The sequence below is a fragment of the Bison bison genome, unplaced genomic scaffold (assembly GCF_000754665.1).
Source record: "Bison bison bison isolate TAMUID 2011002044 unplaced genomic scaffold, Bison_UMD1.0 scf7180017864254, whole genome shotgun sequence".
Classification (NCBI taxonomy): domain Eukaryota; kingdom Metazoa; phylum Chordata; class Mammalia; order Artiodactyla; family Bovidae; genus Bison; species Bison bison.
In genome coordinates, this window is record NW_011494826.1 from 7,640,372 (window position 1) to 7,660,233 (window position 19,862).

Genomic DNA, 19,862 nt, shown 5'->3' on the forward strand with positions numbered 1-19,862 from the left:
CAATCCTCCCCCACCGCTCCCCCTGCAGTTCTTCCTTCCCCCTTGGCTCCATGTGCAATTTTGATTTCAGATTGTTAGAATTGTTACGATTTCCTGATTGACGATTGTTCTTTTTGTTTTCCTAGATACATTATTTCACAGTCTTAGACAATATTATCCTTTTATTTTGTTCTTAATTTTTTATTGAAGTATAGTTGATTACAATGCTGCATTAATTTCTGCTGTATAGCAGTGATTCAGTTGTACATATATATTCTTTTCCATTATAGTTTATCACTGGATATTGAATATAGTTCCCTCTGCTATACACTAGGAACTTGTTTACCCATCCTATATATACATTAGTTTGCATCTGCTAATTCTGAACTCCCAATCCTTTCCGCCTTCCCCACTTGGCAACCACAAGTCTGCTCTCTATGTCTGTGAGTCTGTTTCTGTTTTGTAGATATGTTCATTTTTGTCGGGGCTTCCCACTCCAGTATTCTGGAGAATTCCATGGACAGAGGAGCCTGTTGGGCTACAATCCATGGAGTCACAGAGTCAGACAGGACTGAGTGACTGACCCCTCACCTCATTTCTGTCATATTTTAGATTCCACATATAAGTGATATCATATGGTATTTTGTCTTTTCCTTATTTACTTAGGTTAATTTTTTTTGGCTGTGCCCACGTGGCTTGTGGCATCTTAGTTCCTCGATCTGGGATTGAACCCACACCCTTGGCAGTGAAAGCAAGGGGTCCTAACCACTGGACTGCCAGGGAATAATTCCCATCCCCCTTTATTTTAAATTTGAATTTAAAATTACTATTCAGGAAATCAGTATTGCCTCTGATTCTAAATACTATGACATCTACATTCTGAAGCTTAGGTTTCATAACAACTTACATGTATATATATACGCAAAAGTAAAAAGACTGGAAGCACAAATCAAATTGTTAGCAGTGGTTGGTAATCTCCTTGGTGCGATAATATTTAATTTTTTTCTCTTTATTCTCCCATATTAAAAGTTTTGTTTTTGTCCTCAGCAATGAGAGCACTCTTGCTGATCATTTTGATGCTTCCTTTCTTTTTAAAAATATAGTCATGATTTTTATATGTGTGTGTAACCTTGGATCATGTTCTGCTGATTTTATCCTGGGTTTTTTTCCATTTAACATGTTGTGAACATTTTCCTGTATCTTTGAATATTCTTTAATAACATGACTGTTAATAGTTTTAACATAGTACATTTTAAGGATATTTCATAATTACCTTCTTAAAGCTGTTTTGTTTATAAACGGTCATTTTTTGTGTATATTATACAGCATATAAAGATGTTGTTATTTGTGTATAATAGAAAAATAAACTTTGATTTTGTTATTGTTTATCAAAAATAAACTATTTGATTTTATTCTATTTGTTATAATAGAAAAATAAACTATTTGACTTTGTTACTTGATTTTGAGTATCATGCTTTGTGTGTATATATATATATATATATATATATATATAATATCAAATGTGAAAGTTTGATTGTTTTTGTCTTGTTTTAATTTTTAGCAAGCTTCACTGCCTGCACCTTAGTTCTTGGGATTCAAGCAAAGAGTGGATAGTAGACATGCCTCCGAATGAAGATATTGAAGCCATATGTCTTGGTCAGGGATGGGCTGCTGCTGCCACTAGCTCCTTGCTTCTTCGCTTGTTTACCATTGGAGGTGTTCAAAAAGAGGTCTTCAGTCTCCCTGGGCCTATTGTGTCAATGGCTGGACATGGAGAACAGCTTGTCATTGTTTATCACAGAGGTAGATTTTTTTCTAGTATTTTATATTCTTTTGTATTCTTCATATTCTGTCTTTAGTACCCATCATTGTGCTAAGACTGGTCTTAATAGGTTACTGATCTGGATTAATTTTATGACTCACAAGTAAAAAAATACAGTTTGAGAAACTACCCTGGGTTATTTCATTAAGACCCATAGCTTTAGTACATCTCTGTGTTCATGACCGTAAGTTAGTATCATCAACCCTACTCCCTTCTTATATCTGCAGACTTACATATCCAGTTGTCAACTTGAAATCTCTGTGTAGAGTTTTGACACACCTCAAACTTAACTTGGTCACAGTAAAGCCTCTGGGCTTTTTTTCCCCTCCGAACTTGCTCCTTCGTTTTTTGATCTTGATAAATGGCGTACTGCCAGTATTCAAGGCAGAAATGTAAGAGTTATCTTTGATTCTTCTCTTCCCTCACACCCCTAGCATCACTTCTGTCAGCAAAGTCATATCATGTCAGTGCACACAACACGCTCCACACCTCCGCTAAAACCTCAGTCCAAATGAGACATCGTCTCTTAGGTGTTACGGTAACCTCTGACTAGCTTTTCATCTTCAGTTCTTACTGTTAATTTTTTAAAAACATAAATCCAGTCACTTCCCTCTTCTGCACAGATTCCTCTAATGATTTTCTGTTGCTTTAGAATAAAACTCAAACTTGTTGTCACGGGTGGCCAAGTCCTACATGAACTGACCTTTGCCTGCCTCTTCAGCCTCATCTCTTACTACGTTTTCTCTTGTCAGTGATTCTGGCCCTACTGACTTCTTTGTGTTCTTCAAAATCACCATGTTTGTTCCATTGGGCCCTTTTCATTAACTGTCCCCTATCTACTATAGTGCTCCTCCTCTTACCATTTGGATGGCCAGCTCCAACTTGCAAATCGTATCTCAGTTTAAATTTCACTTTTTCCAAGGGCCACCTTTGTCCAGTCTAAAGTAGCCACTCAGTCTGACCTCTGTGTCACATTAGTATTTTAATCCTCAATGATGATACTTAGTATTTTCTTTCTTTTTTAAATTGGTTTTTCCTCTCCTACCTGAATATGAATTTCATGAGAACACTGACTTTGTCTTATTTACACTGTAGCCTCAGTACTTGGTACAAAGAAAGCTCTCTGTAAATACTTTTTGAGTATTTACAGTTATATTCTTGAGAATTACCACTTTTTGAATATTTACAGTTATATTCTTGAGAATTACCACTTATAAATCTCAATTCTTGAGAATTACTACATACATTACCACTTTATGTAAAGTTCTCATTTATGTAACATACTGTTCTAATGCCTTATTGGTGCCTCAGATAAAAAGATTATCTATAAAAAGTACTGCTAATTAATCTAGGAATTTATCACAAAATAACCTAAATTCACAGCAAATAGATTAATTATTTTAACTATAATTAACCATTGATACCTGACTTATATTTACATTTTCTCACTAGGTACAGGATTTGATGGGGATCAGTGCCTTGGAGTTCAACTGCTAGAGCTAGGGAAAAAGAAAAAACAAATTTTGCATGGTGATCCTCTTCCTCTTACAAGGAAATCCTATCTTGTATGGGTTGGATTTTCAGCTGAAGGCAAGATAAATTTATTTATATTAAAGATACTTTTCAAGAAGAAAATTGTTGTTCATTATTTTATTCCCAATTAATTTGTTTAAAGATAATTTGTCTGTATTTTATGTTTAAAGTACTTTATTTTAATATGTTAACAGAACTGAAAACTAGGGTTTCCAGACAAGGTAGCTGCTGTTTTATGTACAAGATGTCTTCTTCTGATTAGAAAACTTACTAAGAGGGAAATAAATTTTTCTGAAAGTTTATTAGCTAGTAAAGAGGACATACAAGTACCTGTTCAAATTTTGGCTTTTCTAGCAGAGTCTACGTGGAAATCAGGAATTTTCTATTGCTGCATTGTTCACTACAATAACCACCAGCCAAATGTGGCTGCTGAGCACTTAAAAAGTGGCTAATCTGAGTTGAGATGTGCTATAACTATAAAATACTTTCCAAATTTGGAAGGCTTAGTATGGAAAAAAGGATGTAAAAAATTTCAGTAATTCTTTTACGTTGATTACATGATAAAATGATAGTATTGGATATTAGATTGAATAAAAATATTATTAAAATTGCCTTCACATTTTTCCCCCTTTTCTCATGTGGCACTAAGAAATTACAAATTATATTTGTGGCTCACATATTTCTACTGAACAGTGTCCTGTTGCAGACCCAGTAGTGGGTTATGACAGATGTTTGAAGGACACTAAGGAGTGCCTTATTTTAAGGCACCTGTCAACCCTGTCTTCTGGCTTAAATATTTCTATTCTTGGGGATTCATCATTGGAAACTCCAGTTTGTTTTTAAAAATCCAACCATTTCTGAATGTGTTTTCTATTGAGATATTAGTCACTTATGCTATAGTAATGTGACCATTAATAACTTCCATTTTTATTGGTTCGGTTTTTTCTTCCAATTACCTATCAGATCTAGACCCTGAGGAAACTGCTAGTAAGAGGGATGTGAAGTCTCAGATAAAAAAAAGGATAATTGGGAAATGTACCGTGCATTTCCTGAAGTGGGGTCAGAGTAGGTGGGGAAACAGGGATGCTTACTTGTTCCCTAGGTAAGTTTAGGAAGAGAGCAGTGGGGAACTGTTGGGAATAGAACAGTGACGAGACCAGGAGAGAGGGGGAAGAAGAATACTAAAGACGCATTTCTCTATATCATCACCTTGCATCAGGTTCTGCTCATATTTCCAAGTCTCTCTCGACTAAGGAATCATCAGATTCAAGTTTTAACTTCTTTCCTGAAATTGGCTTTTTAAAAAACTGCTGTATTCCAGCAGGTGGCATAGTTTTCACTGAATTCATCAGGGGTTTTTTTTTTCCCCCTCTTTAAGTCATATCACTTGCAGATTTTTTTTTCCTTTTTGTTCAGTTAAGTCTTACTCTGTGGTTAATGAAATGTTATGGGAAATAATCTTGGATTATTTGCCCTTTTGGTTTTTTTGGAGGGGGTGTTTGTTTTCATTTTGAATTGAAGGTTAAGTGATCGGTGTGTATTTTTGAAAAAAAGATTTATTTAACAAATACATAGCTATGATTCCAGGTGATTTGTTTTTCTGTTGGTATATAGGTACCCCATGTTATGTGGATTCAGAAGGCATTGTTCGAATGCTTAACAGAGGACTTGGTCATACATGGACTCCTGTATGTAACACAAGAGAACACTGTAAAGGAAAATCTGATCACTACTGGGTGGTTGGTATCCATGAAAATCCCCAGCAGCTGAGGTGGGCTATTAGAAAATGCTCAGTTGACTCTTTTTAAAAGTACTTTGAAATTCTTTGTATTGTGCCTATCCTGTCAACTTAGTTAATTTATTTGTTTTCCCTAGTCACTAAATTAAGAATTTCTTTATATTCACTATGAAGTTTTCAACCAATTGCTTGACTTAGAGCTTATTGAACAAAATAGAAATTAAGGGACTTCCCTGGTGGTCAGTGGTTAAGACTCGGAGCTCCCAGTGCAGGGAGCACAGGTTCAACCTTAGGTCGGGGAGCTAAGAATTGGAGTACATACATTAAAAGAGTATTCTACGTATATAAAGCACTATGATGAATGAATATTTTTTAATTATAAATTACATAAGTACTCATCCTGATGGGCATGTATAAGTGCCTTACATATCTTGTCAGAAAAGTCCTTGCCAACTGAACTATTAACACATAAGGCATAGCAGAGCAGATAGATATACATTATAACCTTTTTTACAATGATAGTGCATCTTCTGCTTCACTGTCACTAATATCTAATAATAAACACTTAACCTGTATTGGACATTTCATCATCTTTTTCTCTTATAGGACACTTATATAACTACCAATAGTTACCAAGTATTTCCAAACTGAGGAATGAAAGTGAATATGCTTTATCACCTTTTTATCTTAAGGGTAATCTGTTTTCTAATATGGATCCTGTGACAAGTATTTATGCCACAGTTTCTATATTTTGAAAGTGGACATTTTGCTAAGGAAAAATCTGAAAGGAGCTGATTTCACTTAGTGATTGTTCATTTAGTAAAGCTGATGTAGGGAGGGATTTTTGTAGTAATTGAAATATGTAGAGGGATAGTTTTTTTAGTTAATCAGGCCTGAAGTAGTTTTTTGTTTGTTTATTATAATATTTATATATTTATTTCGTGGTGTCAGCTCTTAATTGTGGCACATATGATCTTCAGACTTCTTTGCATTATGCAGGATTAGTGGCAGCATGTGGGGTCTAATTCCCTGACCAGGGATTGAATCCATGCATTGGGAGCACAGAGTCTTAGCCACTGGACCGCCAGTTGTTCAGTCACTCAGTTGTGTCCAACTCTTTGCAACCCATGGAGTGCAGCATGTCAGCCTTTCCTGTCTTTCACCATCTCCTGGAGCTTGCTCAAACTCATATCCATTGAGTCAGTGATGCCATCCAACCATTTCATCCTGTTGTCCCCTTCTCCTTCTCCCTTCAGTCTTTACCAGCATCAGGGTCTTTTCCAGTGAAGTCCCCTAAAGTACTTTTTTAAAAGGGAAATTTGGAATAATGTTATTCCAAGTTAACGGACTTTTGGAAAATTTATAATGTAGCAGTTTTTATGATATTTTTTAAAAGTTTTTATGGTGAGACTCTTTCTTTTCTGACAGGTGTATTCCTTGCAAAGGTTCTCGATTTCCTCCCACCCTTCCACGCCCTGCTGTAGCTGTTTTGTCCTTTAAGCTTCCTTACTGTCAGACTGCCACAGAGAAAGGACAGATGGAGGTATGCACAAATCTTATCTTGACACTCAGTTTGATGATACCTGCCTATAATACAGGCATTTAAAATTATTCTGATGACTTTTGTTCTGTATTCCTTACTTTATAATTAAATAATAGCAGCAGCTGGGAGGGAGGAGGTCTTGTGAACCCCAGGGTACCCGGTTGCCATCTCTACTTCCAGGGACTGTGTCTAAGAGATAAATGGGTATGACCATTAGGGCCTCACTAGGTAAGGCATTCACTGTCAGGCTTGGACAAGTTGTTAAGAGGATGTGCCTCCTTGAATTTTGTACCCTAGGCACCAGGCTTGCCTAATTTTAGTTCTAGCCCTGAGTCATTGATATCTTGGAACTGGTAATTCTAAACAAGAAACAAATCAGCTTTTACAAATCTAGTTTAACAAGTTCTCTGAGCATTAACCATGATAACTAAGAATCTTTAAAATGCTCTGCAGTTGACCCTTGAAGAACATGGGCTTGAACTGTGGGGGTCCATTTGTACATGGGTTTTTTCAATAGTAAATACTACAGTACTACATGATCCAAGGTTGGTTGAATCTGAGGATACTGAACCTCTGATTATGGAGCAACAGCATATAAGGAGGGCTGACTATAAATTACTTGGAGATTTTCAATTACACAGAGGGTAGGTGCTTCTGCCTGCTACATTGTTCAAGAGTCACTGTATTCCACCCCCTGTTTTCAAGTACAGAAGATAAAGTCAAACCATAGTATTACATTACAATTTGAATTGCAAAGTAAGCTGTAGAAAGGAATGTTTCAGAAAATATTTTATTCAGAAACTGCTGTCATAAGATAAATATTTAACTCTTGCCTGATAGTCAGCTGATAGTTGACCCTAAGCAGTTGTTCCACTTTTGCAGGAACAGTATTGGCGTTCAGTTATATTTCACAACCACCTTGATTATTTAGCAAAAAATGGTTATGAATATGAAGAGAGCGCTAAAAATCAAGCAACAAAAGAACAACAGGAACTTTTACTGAAAATGCTTGCGGTGAGTAAAATAAATACAGTGGGGAAAATGTTTTCTCTAGGTTGAATATGTTAATGGTATATGAATTAGCAGTTTTCACAACCTACAATTCTTAAGCTGTATCTGGTGGTATTGGTATTTTTCTCCCTTAAAAATACCAGTTTCCCAGTTGATGTTGCAGTTAAAATATTAAAGATACTACCTCAGAACACAGGAAGAAATGAACTGTTTTGGTGCTGACTCCGTTTTTATTTTTGCCCACTGGTCTGTACTGTAACAGGCCCTGTAGGTAATTTGGATGCTTGTTCATAAAGTTTGAGAAGTGGCTCCAGCTCCTGCTCTTATCATATGCAATGGATAAAGTTTGAGTGTAGACTTTTAGATCTCCAAGGCTGAATGAGCAGTCTTAAGAATTTTGATCAGGCTTTTAGAATGTCTGTCTTTTGTTATCCTCTTAGGCAGCTGTGTGTAGTAAAAGTTTGTAGCCAGTGACCAGGTTTGATACCCTGGATATTTAAGTACATTTATCTTTAAAGATAAAAGAACTTTTTGAAAGATAAAGCTCTTAAGTTTGTATTCTCGTTGTAGGTTGGTTTATGAGGAGGAATATAATATAATTTTTTCTCTGCTCTTCTTGTACTAGACTATAAACCCCTTGAGGGCCATGACCATGTCTCGTTCTCTGCCATTTACCAGGCACTGACAGTGTCTAATACACAGTAGACCTCAGTATTTCCTCAGAGAGTAAATGGCCCAGACTTTTCGTTTCATTTTAAGGTTGAGAAAAAGAGTTCTGAGGGAAAAGTGATATCTAAGTCCATAGAACTGATTGTAACTTCAGTCTCCAAAAGGTGGTGGTATTCACCATGTCACCTCAATGTAACACTGCCTTGAGTTTAGTATTAAAGAAATTTAATTAGTTTACTGTAGAGAAAGTTTTGTTCCATTTACAAAGTCCCATTTGTATACCAACATGAACTAGTAACCTTTTTATTTCCTACAACACAGGTAAGGAAACCTGTTTGAGTTATTCATGCTTTAGTCCTAGAGTAGCTTTTACCCTGGAGTACAGTGTTCCTCAGCAGGGTGGTCATAGCACTCTGTTAGTTCTTTAGTATTCCTGTCCCCTGGCAAATGCCCATAGTTCCACCTAGTTACTAGGAAACTATACTACTTTCATTTCCAAATGCCTCCTGAGGCAGCGTACCATCCAGACTGAGGGGTACTATTTATAGATAAGTGATTCTGGAAAACTTGAGAAGGATGTGCAAGTAAATATCTAAAGCGTCTGCTGATGAATCAGATTTGACATGTTAAGTAACAAGATAATACTTCCATGAGTTGTGAGACTTTTAGTTGTCTTCAAAGTACTCATTTTCCTCATGTTGTAAATACTTCAGTTGCCTTACTTTGAGTTGTTAAAATTCCTACCAGAAGAAAGTCCATGTTCTGTGAGAGATGATAAATGAGTATTCTTCATTTTATATTGCAAGTATAAAAAATAAAGCAAGAAAAAGGAGGTTGCTTGCTAATTTAGAAATTGTATAACTGTTTCTAGTAGTTAGAGATCATGGACAATCATACTTAGAAAACTAATGGGTAAATCTACTTGCCCACCCAAATTCACTTGGTAGCTTTTGTGTGCCACTTCTGGACAAAGTAATAACAAACAAATCATTTACAATCTATTCTTTCTTTCAATTTGCTACCCTGTTTGGTGACTGCAGGTGGTGGAATGGGTGGGAAACCATTTTTTAATTTTAAATAAATCCCTTACTCTTCTTGCAATTTATAATTTGAAATGTTATGTCATATTTCATTATTGAGTGTAAAAGTCACTTACGAAAAAATGCTGCCAATTAAACTGACTCACCATCAATTGTAAGATGCTTTCAACTTCAAGAGATATTAAAATGTGTAAAAATGTACATCTTAAAATCAGAGATACAGTCTCAAGAAAACTGTTTGTTCTACCAGGAGTATCTTTCTTTTATTTTTCAAAAAGTTTTACATAACATAATTTATCCCCTCCCACCCTTTTTTCCTTTAGCTTTCCTGTAAACTGGAGCGGGAATTTCGTTGTGTGGAACTTGCTGGTCTAATGACTCAAAATGCTGTGAATTTAGCCATTAAGTATGCTTCTCGTTCTCGGAGATTAATACTGGCCCAAAGACTTGGTGAACTGGCTGTAGAGAAGGCAGCAGAATTGGCAGCCACCCAAGCTGAGGAAGAGGAAGAAGAAGATTTCAGGAAAAAGTTGAATGTTGGGTAAGAAATACTCAGTTGTTTGAGTTTTACTATCCTGCAATATTGACCTGGTCTTTTCATTGCTCTTTATTGAATAATATTACTCTTTTTTAGTTATAGTAATACTTCTACAGAGTGGAGTCAGCCAAGGCTCAGAAATCAAGTTGAAGAAGATACGGAGGATAATGGAGAAGCTGATAATACAGAAGAAAATACAGAAATACACAAACATGGTAAAATACATTTTAAAGGCAGTTTAAAGATGAGAAGTGTCATTTGTGTGACTTCCTTCATTTTACTTGGCTGAGGGAAATTGAATACCCATACATTTTCAAGGTGTCTTTTTGTCTGACTGTTGATTACAGAAGATTCCTTTATATTCCCATTTACACTGTATTGTTTTAATTATTCTACAGGACAGAACCCATTTTTCAAAAGTGCAGATTCCTCTGATATGCCAGCTCTTAAGTCAGGTAAGACATTTTTGATTTTGTAAATATGAAGGAAATTTTGAAGTAATCCTTAAAGTGCTACATCTACTCAAATACCCCTTACTCTTCAGGGCCTATTTTGTTGTAGTTGTTATTTTCAATCAGAAGTGTTAGTGAAACTGTGTTTATTTAACAGATACTTACTAAATGCCTATTGTGTGTCAGGTATTTGACGAGAGGGAAGATACAGAAGTGAAGTGGATGTGCATATTTGATCCCTGCATAAACCTTATACCAGTTGGCTTTTAAAAGTATATACATACATTATTCTGATTTTGAAAATATACTTCTACACGTGTACAGATTATTAAAAGAGCATATAACAGATGACTGTAATCTAGTCAGTGGTGGGGGATAGTTGGGACCCCAAGGAGTGCCTCGTGGAATGTTTAAAGCGGAGATCTCAAGGAGGAATAAGGCAGCCAGGCAAAGGTAGATGGGAGCAGAAGAGAATCATGTGGGCTTAAGGGACAGCATGTATGAACTTTGAAGAGTGGTTCACAGAGGACAGAGAGCAAAGAGAAATCGGTGCTGGATGGTTTTGGAGCGGTGAACAGGAACCAAACCATGCAGATCCATGTAGGCCACGGTAAGGACTTTGACCTTTATTTTGGGGTTGCCGGGAGACTGTTGCAGGTTTTAATCAGGAGCATATATGGCACACTGTGCAGAGAGGGTTGTGTATAAGGAAGCTACTGATGTAGTCCCAAGTGAGATTGATAGTGACCTAGACTGGGGTGGTGGTAATTGTTGAAGAAAGGGAGGAATTGAAGAGACATTTCTGAAAATAATGTAGAGGGTATGGAAGTTCAGGGTGTGGAGAATGGCTGTCAGTTTCTGGCTTGAGTACTTGAGTGAGTGATGGTGCCATTTACTGAGTCAGGAGTAGGGAAATGTATCTTTAGATAGGAGGATGATGAAATTACTATGGGCTGTTTGGGTCAAGAGCTCGGGAAAGTAGTATCTCTGGGATGCAGATATAGAAGTTAAGATTGTTGATGTGAGTATAACAATTTAAACCACAGGTATGTGTAAGTGAGCACTGGCGAGGATCAAAGTGAGGAGAAAATGAGCTTAGGCTTAGGGAATCCCCAACATTTATACATCAGGTAGAAGAAGAGGAGGAGGAACCATCAAAAGAAAATGAGAACAGAGAGGAAGGAGGTAAGCCAGGGAATGCATTATCTCAGAAGTCAGTGGGGAGATACTCTCAAAAAGAAAGGAACCCTTGGCTGTGTGGAATGTTGTTGAGAGGTCAAATAAGGTGTTGGCTGGAAAAGGTCCACCAGTTTGGGCTACATAGAGTTTATTGAGTTCTTAGAAAGAATAGATCCTGCAGGATGGTAGGGCTGGAAGCCATGTTTTGGTTGGAGGAGCATATGAATAGTGAGGGAATGGGAATAGCTGTGTAGACAGCTCTTGAGAAATTTGACTGCTTAGGGGATGTGAGACAGAATTATATGAGGGGTGAGGGTTGTGTGTGGCAGAGAATGTGTTTTCTATTTGTTTCTTTAAGTTAGGAAACTTAAGAAGCCAGTGAAGAAGGAAAAGTCAAAGATGATGCATGTAGCCATTAATTCAGTTTCTTGAAAAGCAGGAATGGGAATTTCTTGAAAAGCAGTTTCTTGAAAAGCAGGGGTGGAATCTAGAGCACTTGTAGAGGAATTAACAATTAGCTAAAATAAGGCACCATTCTTCCTTGGTAATGTGAGAAAAGAGTAGATCTCTACATACTGTATTTGTGTAAATATATTGCATAGTGGCAACTTGGAATAGCTCTCATCATCTAATAGCTTTTATTTCGTCTTAACAGTAGGACAGAGGTCACATATAGTTATTAATAGTTTTAAAGTTGCAAAGTACAGTATTTTCATATAATACAGATTAAAATATTCATCATTATTGTAGAAGTCAAAAGTCTTCTCAGTTTTACGACTATTAAGTGAGGGTTTCTTTCTTATGAAAGGTGCAGTTACCTCTAGCAGCCAAGGACGAATAAACCCCTTCAAGGTAAACTCTTTCCAGTGATGTTTTCTATTACTTAAATACATTTCCATACAGAGAGAGATTTCCAAACTACCAGATGACCCTCCCCAGACTTAGAGGCATTAAAGACTGCAGCAGATTAAATTTTAAAATATTTAAGTAAGTAAATATTTTAAAATAAAAATGAAAGCAGCACTAGTTCATACTTGGACCGAGAATTTTATTTTCTACTTATCTTCTAAGAACCTACAGTTTTGAAAGGTACTCCCTATTTTTCTTGGGGATGTGGTATTTGGGAATATGTGCATCAGTCTGGATTATACCAAATGTATTCAGTTCTAAAGGTTAGACTACAATATAAACCTAATAGAAATTTAAAGGAAAAACAAATCTCTTGGGTTTTTTTCCTTCTTTAAGCTTTATGAAATGCTAATACTAGTTTGCTCTTTAGGTATCGGGCAATTCCAAAGAGCCAGCCATTTCAGTGAGTTCAGGACGTTCAACTAATATTTTAGACACTATGAACAAATCATCTAAGAAATCTACTGCACTTAATCGAGCTACAGATAATGAAAAGTCTCCAGTTATAAAGCCCTTGATTCCAAAGCCAAAACCTAAGCAGGTATGATTTCAGCTGCCTTCATCTACAGTAAACAGCTCGTGGTCTCTTTGTCTTACTTTAGTTTTGTTTACTTTTTCAGGTATGAGACAGGAGGCTCTGGTTGTTCATAACTGATAGTGTAGTGAGAGCAGTGGTTCTCAATTCTAATTTTGCTTTGAAATCACTTTTTTAAAATATTAATACTTTAAATCATATTATACAGCTGCCAGATATTTAAGAAAGTATTAAAAATGCTCCCAATTAAACCAAGCCAGTGATTTTTGAAAGAGATGTGTATTAGCATTTGTTTAGAAGAGACTCAGAGAGCCCCAGTCATTCCTGCCTCCTGGTCCTCATGACCTTGTGCAGCCCCTCCCCTCAAGGGTGATGGGATTACCCAGTAACTGTGACAATGTGATGAGATGTCCCTTCCATGATTGTATTACTATTAATGTATAGACCCAGGCCAGGGACTCAGGCATGTGTCTATATTTTTTTCATTTCCTAGACAGTTCTGATGCCTGTCCCTGTTTAATGACAGCTAGCTTAGTAGCTGGCCCTAATCTTTCCTGTTCTGTATTCTGAGTTTTCCTCCCAGATTTTCTCCTGGTTTTGATAATTTTATCCCAGATTTGTCATCAGTAAAATAGGTAAACTAATTTGAGGTATAGTTTTTTGGAAGTTTTGTATGCATGTGTATAAATATTTACTTTCAACAGAAAACCTTAGGACTTACATGTTAGTGTAAGAATTCTAAATAATAATAGATATTTTTCCACATTTTTCCAAATTTGCTCATAACATACAGAGTCATGCTAGATTTTGTTGCAGTATTCACATGTTTGTTTTCACAGGCATCTGCAGCATCCTTTTTCCAGAAAAGAACTTCCCAAGCTGACAGGACTGAGGAAGTAAAAGAAGAAAATCCTAAAAATTCATCATCTGAAACCCCAGCTGTGTGTCCTCAAAACACTGAAAACCAAAGGTCAGTACATAGAAAAATTTAGTATTCTCAAGATGCAATATTCCAATAAAAGGCACATAGAAGTAGCCATACAAAATTATGTGGCCCTGTTATTCATTAATATAAATAATACATTGGCACAGGTAGTGGGCATTCTGAAATCATGTAATTTTAGGGAAGCCACAAATATTGATTAGTATCTATTTACATTACTTATTAAAGTATGCTTTGATAAACTATCTGTGTTTTAAATTATGGACACATTTTACTGGGATACTATATTTTTTAATTAGTTCATTTTTTGTTTTTAAATAATATAGTTATATGGGAGAAACACAGTCAAAAGATACAAAAAGATGTGTGGTGAAGAGTAAATCTTTTTCCTATCCACTCAGTTCCCTGTGTACAAATACTCACTGCACAAATTTCTTCTATAGCCTTCTAGAATTATTCTATGCATTTTTTTTAGTTTACAAAAATGATAGTATGTACATTGTTCTGTGCCTTATTTTTTTCACTTAAGAGCAGGTTTTGCAGATCATTCCTTATTACTACATGAAGAGTTTCTTTAATCTTTTTACATTCATTGAATGGCTGTACCATAATTTATTTAGTTCTCTGAAAGTGGACAGAAAGTCATTGCTGGTTTTTTGCTGGTACAAATAGTAGTACAATTAATAACTTTATATGAATATTATATACATATAGCTGTAAGATCGGAGAAGGCAATGGCACCCCACTCCAGTACTCTTGCCTGGAAAATCCCATGGACGTGGAGCCTGGTAGGCTGCAGTCCATGGGGTCGCTAAGAGTCAGGCACGACTGAGCGACTTCACTTTCACTTTTCATTTTCATACATTGGAGAAGGAAATGGTAACCCACTCCAGTACTCTTGCCTGGAGAATCCCAGGGACGGAAGAGCCTGGTGGGCTGCCTTCTGTGGAGTTGCACAGAGTCAGACACAACTGAAGCAACTTAGCAGCAGCAGCAGCAGCCGCTGTAAGATGGATTCCTGTATGGTTCAAGCTAATGTACACTTACAATTTTGAAAGATAGTGCAAAATTGCTCTGCATGGATGTTTGTATCATTTTATACACCCCCAGCAATACGAGAGTCCCTGTTTGTCCACCAACTCATTATGTTACCAAATTTATTGATCTCTTGTATGCTAGATTTATTTGAAATACGTCAGCTATACTGAAAAAGTCACTATTTCAGTTTTTAAAATTTATTTATTTTTGGCTGCACTGGGTCTTTGTTGTGGTGCACAGGCTTCTCATTGCAGTGGCTTCTCTTGTTGCAGTGGGCTCTAGAGCGTGTGGGCTTTAGCAGTTGCAGTGTGTGGGTGGGCTCAGTAGTTGCAGTTGTCTGGCAGCATGTGGAATCTTCCCTGAGCAGGGACTGAATCTGAATCCCCTGTACTGATAGGAGGATTCTTAACCACTGGACCACCAGAAAAGTCTCACCATTTCATTTCTGAGTTTATGAATTTCATGTAACTGGTATCTCATGTTCAATTGCTCAGTCATGTCCAACTCTTTGCAACCCCATGGACTGCAGCATGCCAGGCCTCCCTCTCCATCGCCAACTCCCAGAGTTTACTCAAACTCATGTCCGTTGAGTTGGTGATGCCATCAACCATCTCCTCCTCTGTCGTCCCCTTCTCTTGCCTTCAATCTTTCTCAGCATCGGGGTCTTTTCAAATGAGTCAGTTCTTCGCATCAGGTGGCCAAAGCCTTGGAGCTTCAGCTTCAGCATCAGTCCTTCCAATGAATATTCAGGGCTGATTTCCTTTAAGATTGACTGGTTGGATCTCCTTGCAGTCCAAGGGACTCTAAAGAGTCTTCTCCAACGCCACAGTTCAAAAGCATCAATTCTTCGGTGCTCAGCTTTCTTTATAGTCCAACTCTCACATCTCGTGTTAACCAATTTAATTTGACAGGGTAGCTGTAGTTTTTATTTTTTTTATTTTGTCCTGAATTTAATTTAGCTGTTAAACAGTGAAATTTTTATTTAAGAAGATTAAATTTTTTATACTTTCAACAACCTGTACAGAAGAAAAGTGATCAGTAAATGTTAAATATTTGCGTTAAATCTTCAAGTGTGACCTAAAAAACAGTTTGTGTCAGAACTGAAATCTAGTAACATTGACGTATATGCTGTGTCCATGCTTTACATAATGGTAGAAGAACTGACCTAGGCTCCCAGGTCAGCTGTGCTAGCAGGAGAAAGGAGCTTGAGAGAAATCATGAAGATTTCAGATAGCTGGTTTAGGGAATGGAGAAAGGCTACCAAGAATTCATGGAAGGGTTTTATTGGACTAGAGGTGCTAAGGAAGATTGGAGACCTTGAGCCTGTCAATATTCATTAAAGAGTGCTTGGAAAATATAAATGTGCTTGGAAAATATAAATGTGAATAATCCCTTTGAATTGATCTTACAAAGAATTTCTTTCAACTCATTATTCCTGCAGTCTCTAGGCAGTTTTAAGTAATATGTAATTATGAATATTAACAAGTGTAATTAATTGTGTCTGTCTTACATTATATATAGGTATGCAAAGACTAATGGTTAATTACTAACCTGAAAAATCATAAAGCACTCCAGAACTGTCTTAAGTATAAAACTTTTTTTGCATAATTGCTATTTTAGGCCTAAGACCGGGTTCCAGATGTGGCTGGAAGAAAACAGAAGTAATATTTTGTCTGACAATCCTGACTTTTCAGATGAAGCAGACATAATAAAAGAAGGAATGGTTCGATTTAAAGTACTGTCATCTGAAGAAAGGAAGGTAAGAATAATTGTACTGAGATTGAGACTTTAGTGAATTCCTGGCTTTTAAAAATTCTTATAGAAAATGCTTTTTTTCTGTGTTTTAAAACTGAATACACTCAAACTCTTGGTGGAGAGGAGATGCACCAAACGAAATGTCAGTTTTGACATATGCTGCTGCTGCTAAGTCGCTTCAGTCGTGTCGGACTCTGTGTGACCCCATAGACGGCAGCCCACCAGGCTCCCCCGTCCCTGGGATTGTCCAGGCAAGAACACTGGAGTGGGTTGCCATTTCCTTCTCCAATGCATGAAAGTGAAAAGTCAAAGTGAAGTCGCTCAGTCATGTCCAACTCTTAGCGACCCCATGGACTACAGCCCACCAGGCTCCTCCATCCATGGGATTTTCCAGGCAAGAGTACTGGAGTGGGGTGCCATTGCCTTCTCCATTTGACATCTAGATCTATATAATAATTATTTAGTGTTGATGGTTAATTTTTTGGCAGATATACTACCTACATCTGTATAAGTTTCTGCATATTGTAAGTTAGGGGAATAGCCCAAGAAAAAGTACATTGCTTTTAAGTCAGAATCAAATAAAATTAGTAAGTACAACTGGAATTAATTCACATTTTTGGACAACTGCTTTAGAGCCCTTGTAAGCAGAATTTCTTAAAATACTATTTACTTCCACATTGAATACTAAATGAGAATACTGCTTTGTGAGGAAACAATCGGTGTTCTGTTCTAGCCTTTCATGTGGAAATTAGGACAGGTGACTTGTACCTATTGCTTCTTAGGTCATTCTCTGCCATGTAGAAAAAGGCTAGGAGCAGCTTTCTTTTACAAGGGGAAGGAATGTGTATGTTGTATCAAATCTCAGACTTACCTTCCCCAGGGATGACAAGGGTACAGCAATGGGTACCTTGTGACATAGATACTTACCTTGATAAACTGGTTTTACAAAATAAAGGTATTGCAAAATGAGGAAACTAGAAACTAGTCTAACCACCTCTAACCTTCTTTAGAATCTCATTAGCATCTTTGTGTTTCTCGTTTTTTGTGAGCATTTATAAAAGGATAAAAATTCTAAAGTATTAAATAAAATGGCATCGGAATGAATAAGACCATAAGCTGAAACTGTCAGCTTATGCAGGAAAAGAGGAAGAGACATGGCAAAACTTGTGGTCATGTTTTTGAATACTTAAAATGTAATCATCATTTTTAGTGTAAACCTTAATCCAGTCTGTTAACGTGAAAAATTCTACAGGTCACATGTACCCTTTTCAACAATAATGACTGGGAAGGAAAATAAAGTAGGAGGAGGAGGAACTGTTAGAGATTAAAAGAGGTTTAAGAAATAAATGGAATGAGTGAACCCTGTTAGGTTCTCGCTTACTGAATAGAAACCAATCCCAAAAGAACATATACCATATGTAATATTTGTGATATGACAAAGTGATGGGGGTGAAGATCAGAGTACTGATTGCCAGGGGATGGAGCCTGGGAGAGGAATAGGGCAGGGCAGCATGAGGGATACTTGTGCTTGTGGAACTGTTCTATATCCTGAATGTGGTGGTAAATACACAGCCTACGGTAGAATTACACACACACACACACACACACACAAATGAGTTGGAATAAAAAGAGGGTTTTATCGATGTCAATATCCTAGCTGTAATAGTACGGTATAGTTTTGCAAGATGCAACCATCGAGGGAAACAGGGGAGTAAAGGGGACACAGGGGCTTTCTGTATTATTTCCTACAATTGCATGGAATCTCTAATACAACTGAATCTCTACTAATCTCAAAATAAAAGGTTTCTTTTTTAAACAGTACCTGTAGTTATAATGGTTAATGGTAAATATGGTTAAATACAAGCAGAGTTTAGATTGAAATACTATAGTTAGAATGTAAATTTTTTAATGTGCCCTGCAATTAAATAATAAGCAATTTATTTTTCAAAAAAATGAGAACCCTTAATGATTAGCTTCACAATTCAAGTGCTAATTATGCTGCTTTACTGCATAATGTTTCCTGTAAAATGTAATCTTTTCTCTTCGAATATTTTTACAAAGGCATGGGCTGCCAAGGCCAGAGGAGGAACTGCAAGTGATGGAGCTGAAGAAAAGAAGCGAAAACGTGTGGTCGATGAAAGTCAGGAAACTGAAAACCAGGAAGAAAAAATGAAGAATTTGAATTTACCTAAAAAGCAAAAACCTTTAGATCTTTCTACGAATCAGAAACTGTCAGCTTTTGCTTTTAAGCAGGAATAGAGTAAGGAGGTAAATTTAGAACTTAGGAAAGTAATGGATCTTTGGTGAATCTAGACCTTTAAAAAAATCTGTAGGAAGCTCTTTAAGTATTTTTGAAAGAGTTTAAAGATTGCTGTTTGTCTTTATAAGATAATCCAGTAATTATATTGGTGCAGGTAGCGGGGCATCTGTAAAAACTATCGTCTCTGCAGACTGCTCTGCCCCCAAATGGAGGGCCATTCAGAAGCATGACCATGGCCACTGACTGGAGGCCACTGTCATGTCCCATTGCAGGCTGGATTGATTTTGTTTCTTACCTTCAAAATCATCAAAGCCAAGGTCTTAAAACCTCTGAGCATTGAAGCCCCTTCTAGAGTGTTCCTTGTTTGGTAAATATCACATATTGGGAAGTACTACAAAAGTCCTCTTCCAAAGTGTGTTACTATAGACTGCTCTTATGTCTATACTGGACCCAGGGGACCATATTTTTTTTCATATGGGCCCTAAACATGTAAATAATTTTGTAGATGAGACCTTTGTTTTGGAAATTTCTTCATATATTACTTTTATTTGTTTGTATTGCCTGTTTTTTTTTTTTTTAATAAAACTTACATTTTCATGTTTAGTTTAATATGGTCTTCACATTGTATTTCCATGAAATGGAAGTGTTTCTAGAAAATATATTTTATGTTTATTACCATAATTTTCACTACCCCCATCTTGTTTCTGTTGTTGTTCAGTCACTAAGTCATGTCCGACTCTGCAACGCCATGGACTGTAGCCTACCAGGTTCCTCCATCCATGGGATTTTCCAGGCAAGAATATTGGAGTGGGTTGCCATTTCCTTCTCCAGGAGATCTTCCCCACCCAAGGGTTGAACCTTGGTCTCCCGCGTTGTAGGCACACACTTTACTGTCTGAGCCGCTAGGGAAGCTCATTT

The 19,862-nt window shown here is 36.8% G+C and overlaps 1 protein-coding gene across 3 annotated transcripts in view; it reads left to right on the top strand.

Moving 5' to 3' along the window:
* Positions 1-19,596, top strand: part of WDHD1 (WD repeat and HMG-box DNA binding protein 1) — a 53,658-nt gene extending 34,062 nt beyond the window's left edge. For 2 of the 3 annotated variants that reach the window (XM_010847718.1, XM_010847719.1), the window contains exons 14-26: positions 1,541-1,782; positions 3,254-3,391; positions 4,949-5,105; positions 6,501-6,615; positions 7,498-7,629; positions 9,659-9,876; positions 9,970-10,088; positions 10,272-10,328; positions 12,313-12,356; positions 12,784-12,954; positions 13,788-13,918; positions 16,550-16,688; positions 18,746-19,596. In XM_010847718.1, coding sequence (XP_010846020.1) covers positions 1,541-1,782; positions 3,254-3,391; positions 4,949-5,105; positions 6,501-6,615; positions 7,498-7,629; positions 9,659-9,876; positions 9,970-10,088; positions 10,272-10,328; positions 12,313-12,356; positions 12,784-12,954; positions 13,788-13,918; positions 16,550-16,688; positions 18,746-18,943 — 1,861 coding nt within the window. In that variant the 3' untranslated portion in view covers positions 18,944-19,596. Of the gene's footprint in view, positions 1-1,540; positions 1,783-3,253; positions 3,392-4,948; positions 5,106-6,500; positions 6,616-7,497; positions 7,630-9,658; positions 9,877-9,969; positions 10,089-10,271; positions 10,329-12,312; positions 12,357-12,783; positions 12,955-13,787; positions 13,919-16,549; positions 16,689-18,745 lie in introns of those variants that run through there. The other variant, XM_010847720.1, reaches the window with a different exon arrangement.
* Positions 19,597-19,862: the final 266 nt, after the last annotated feature.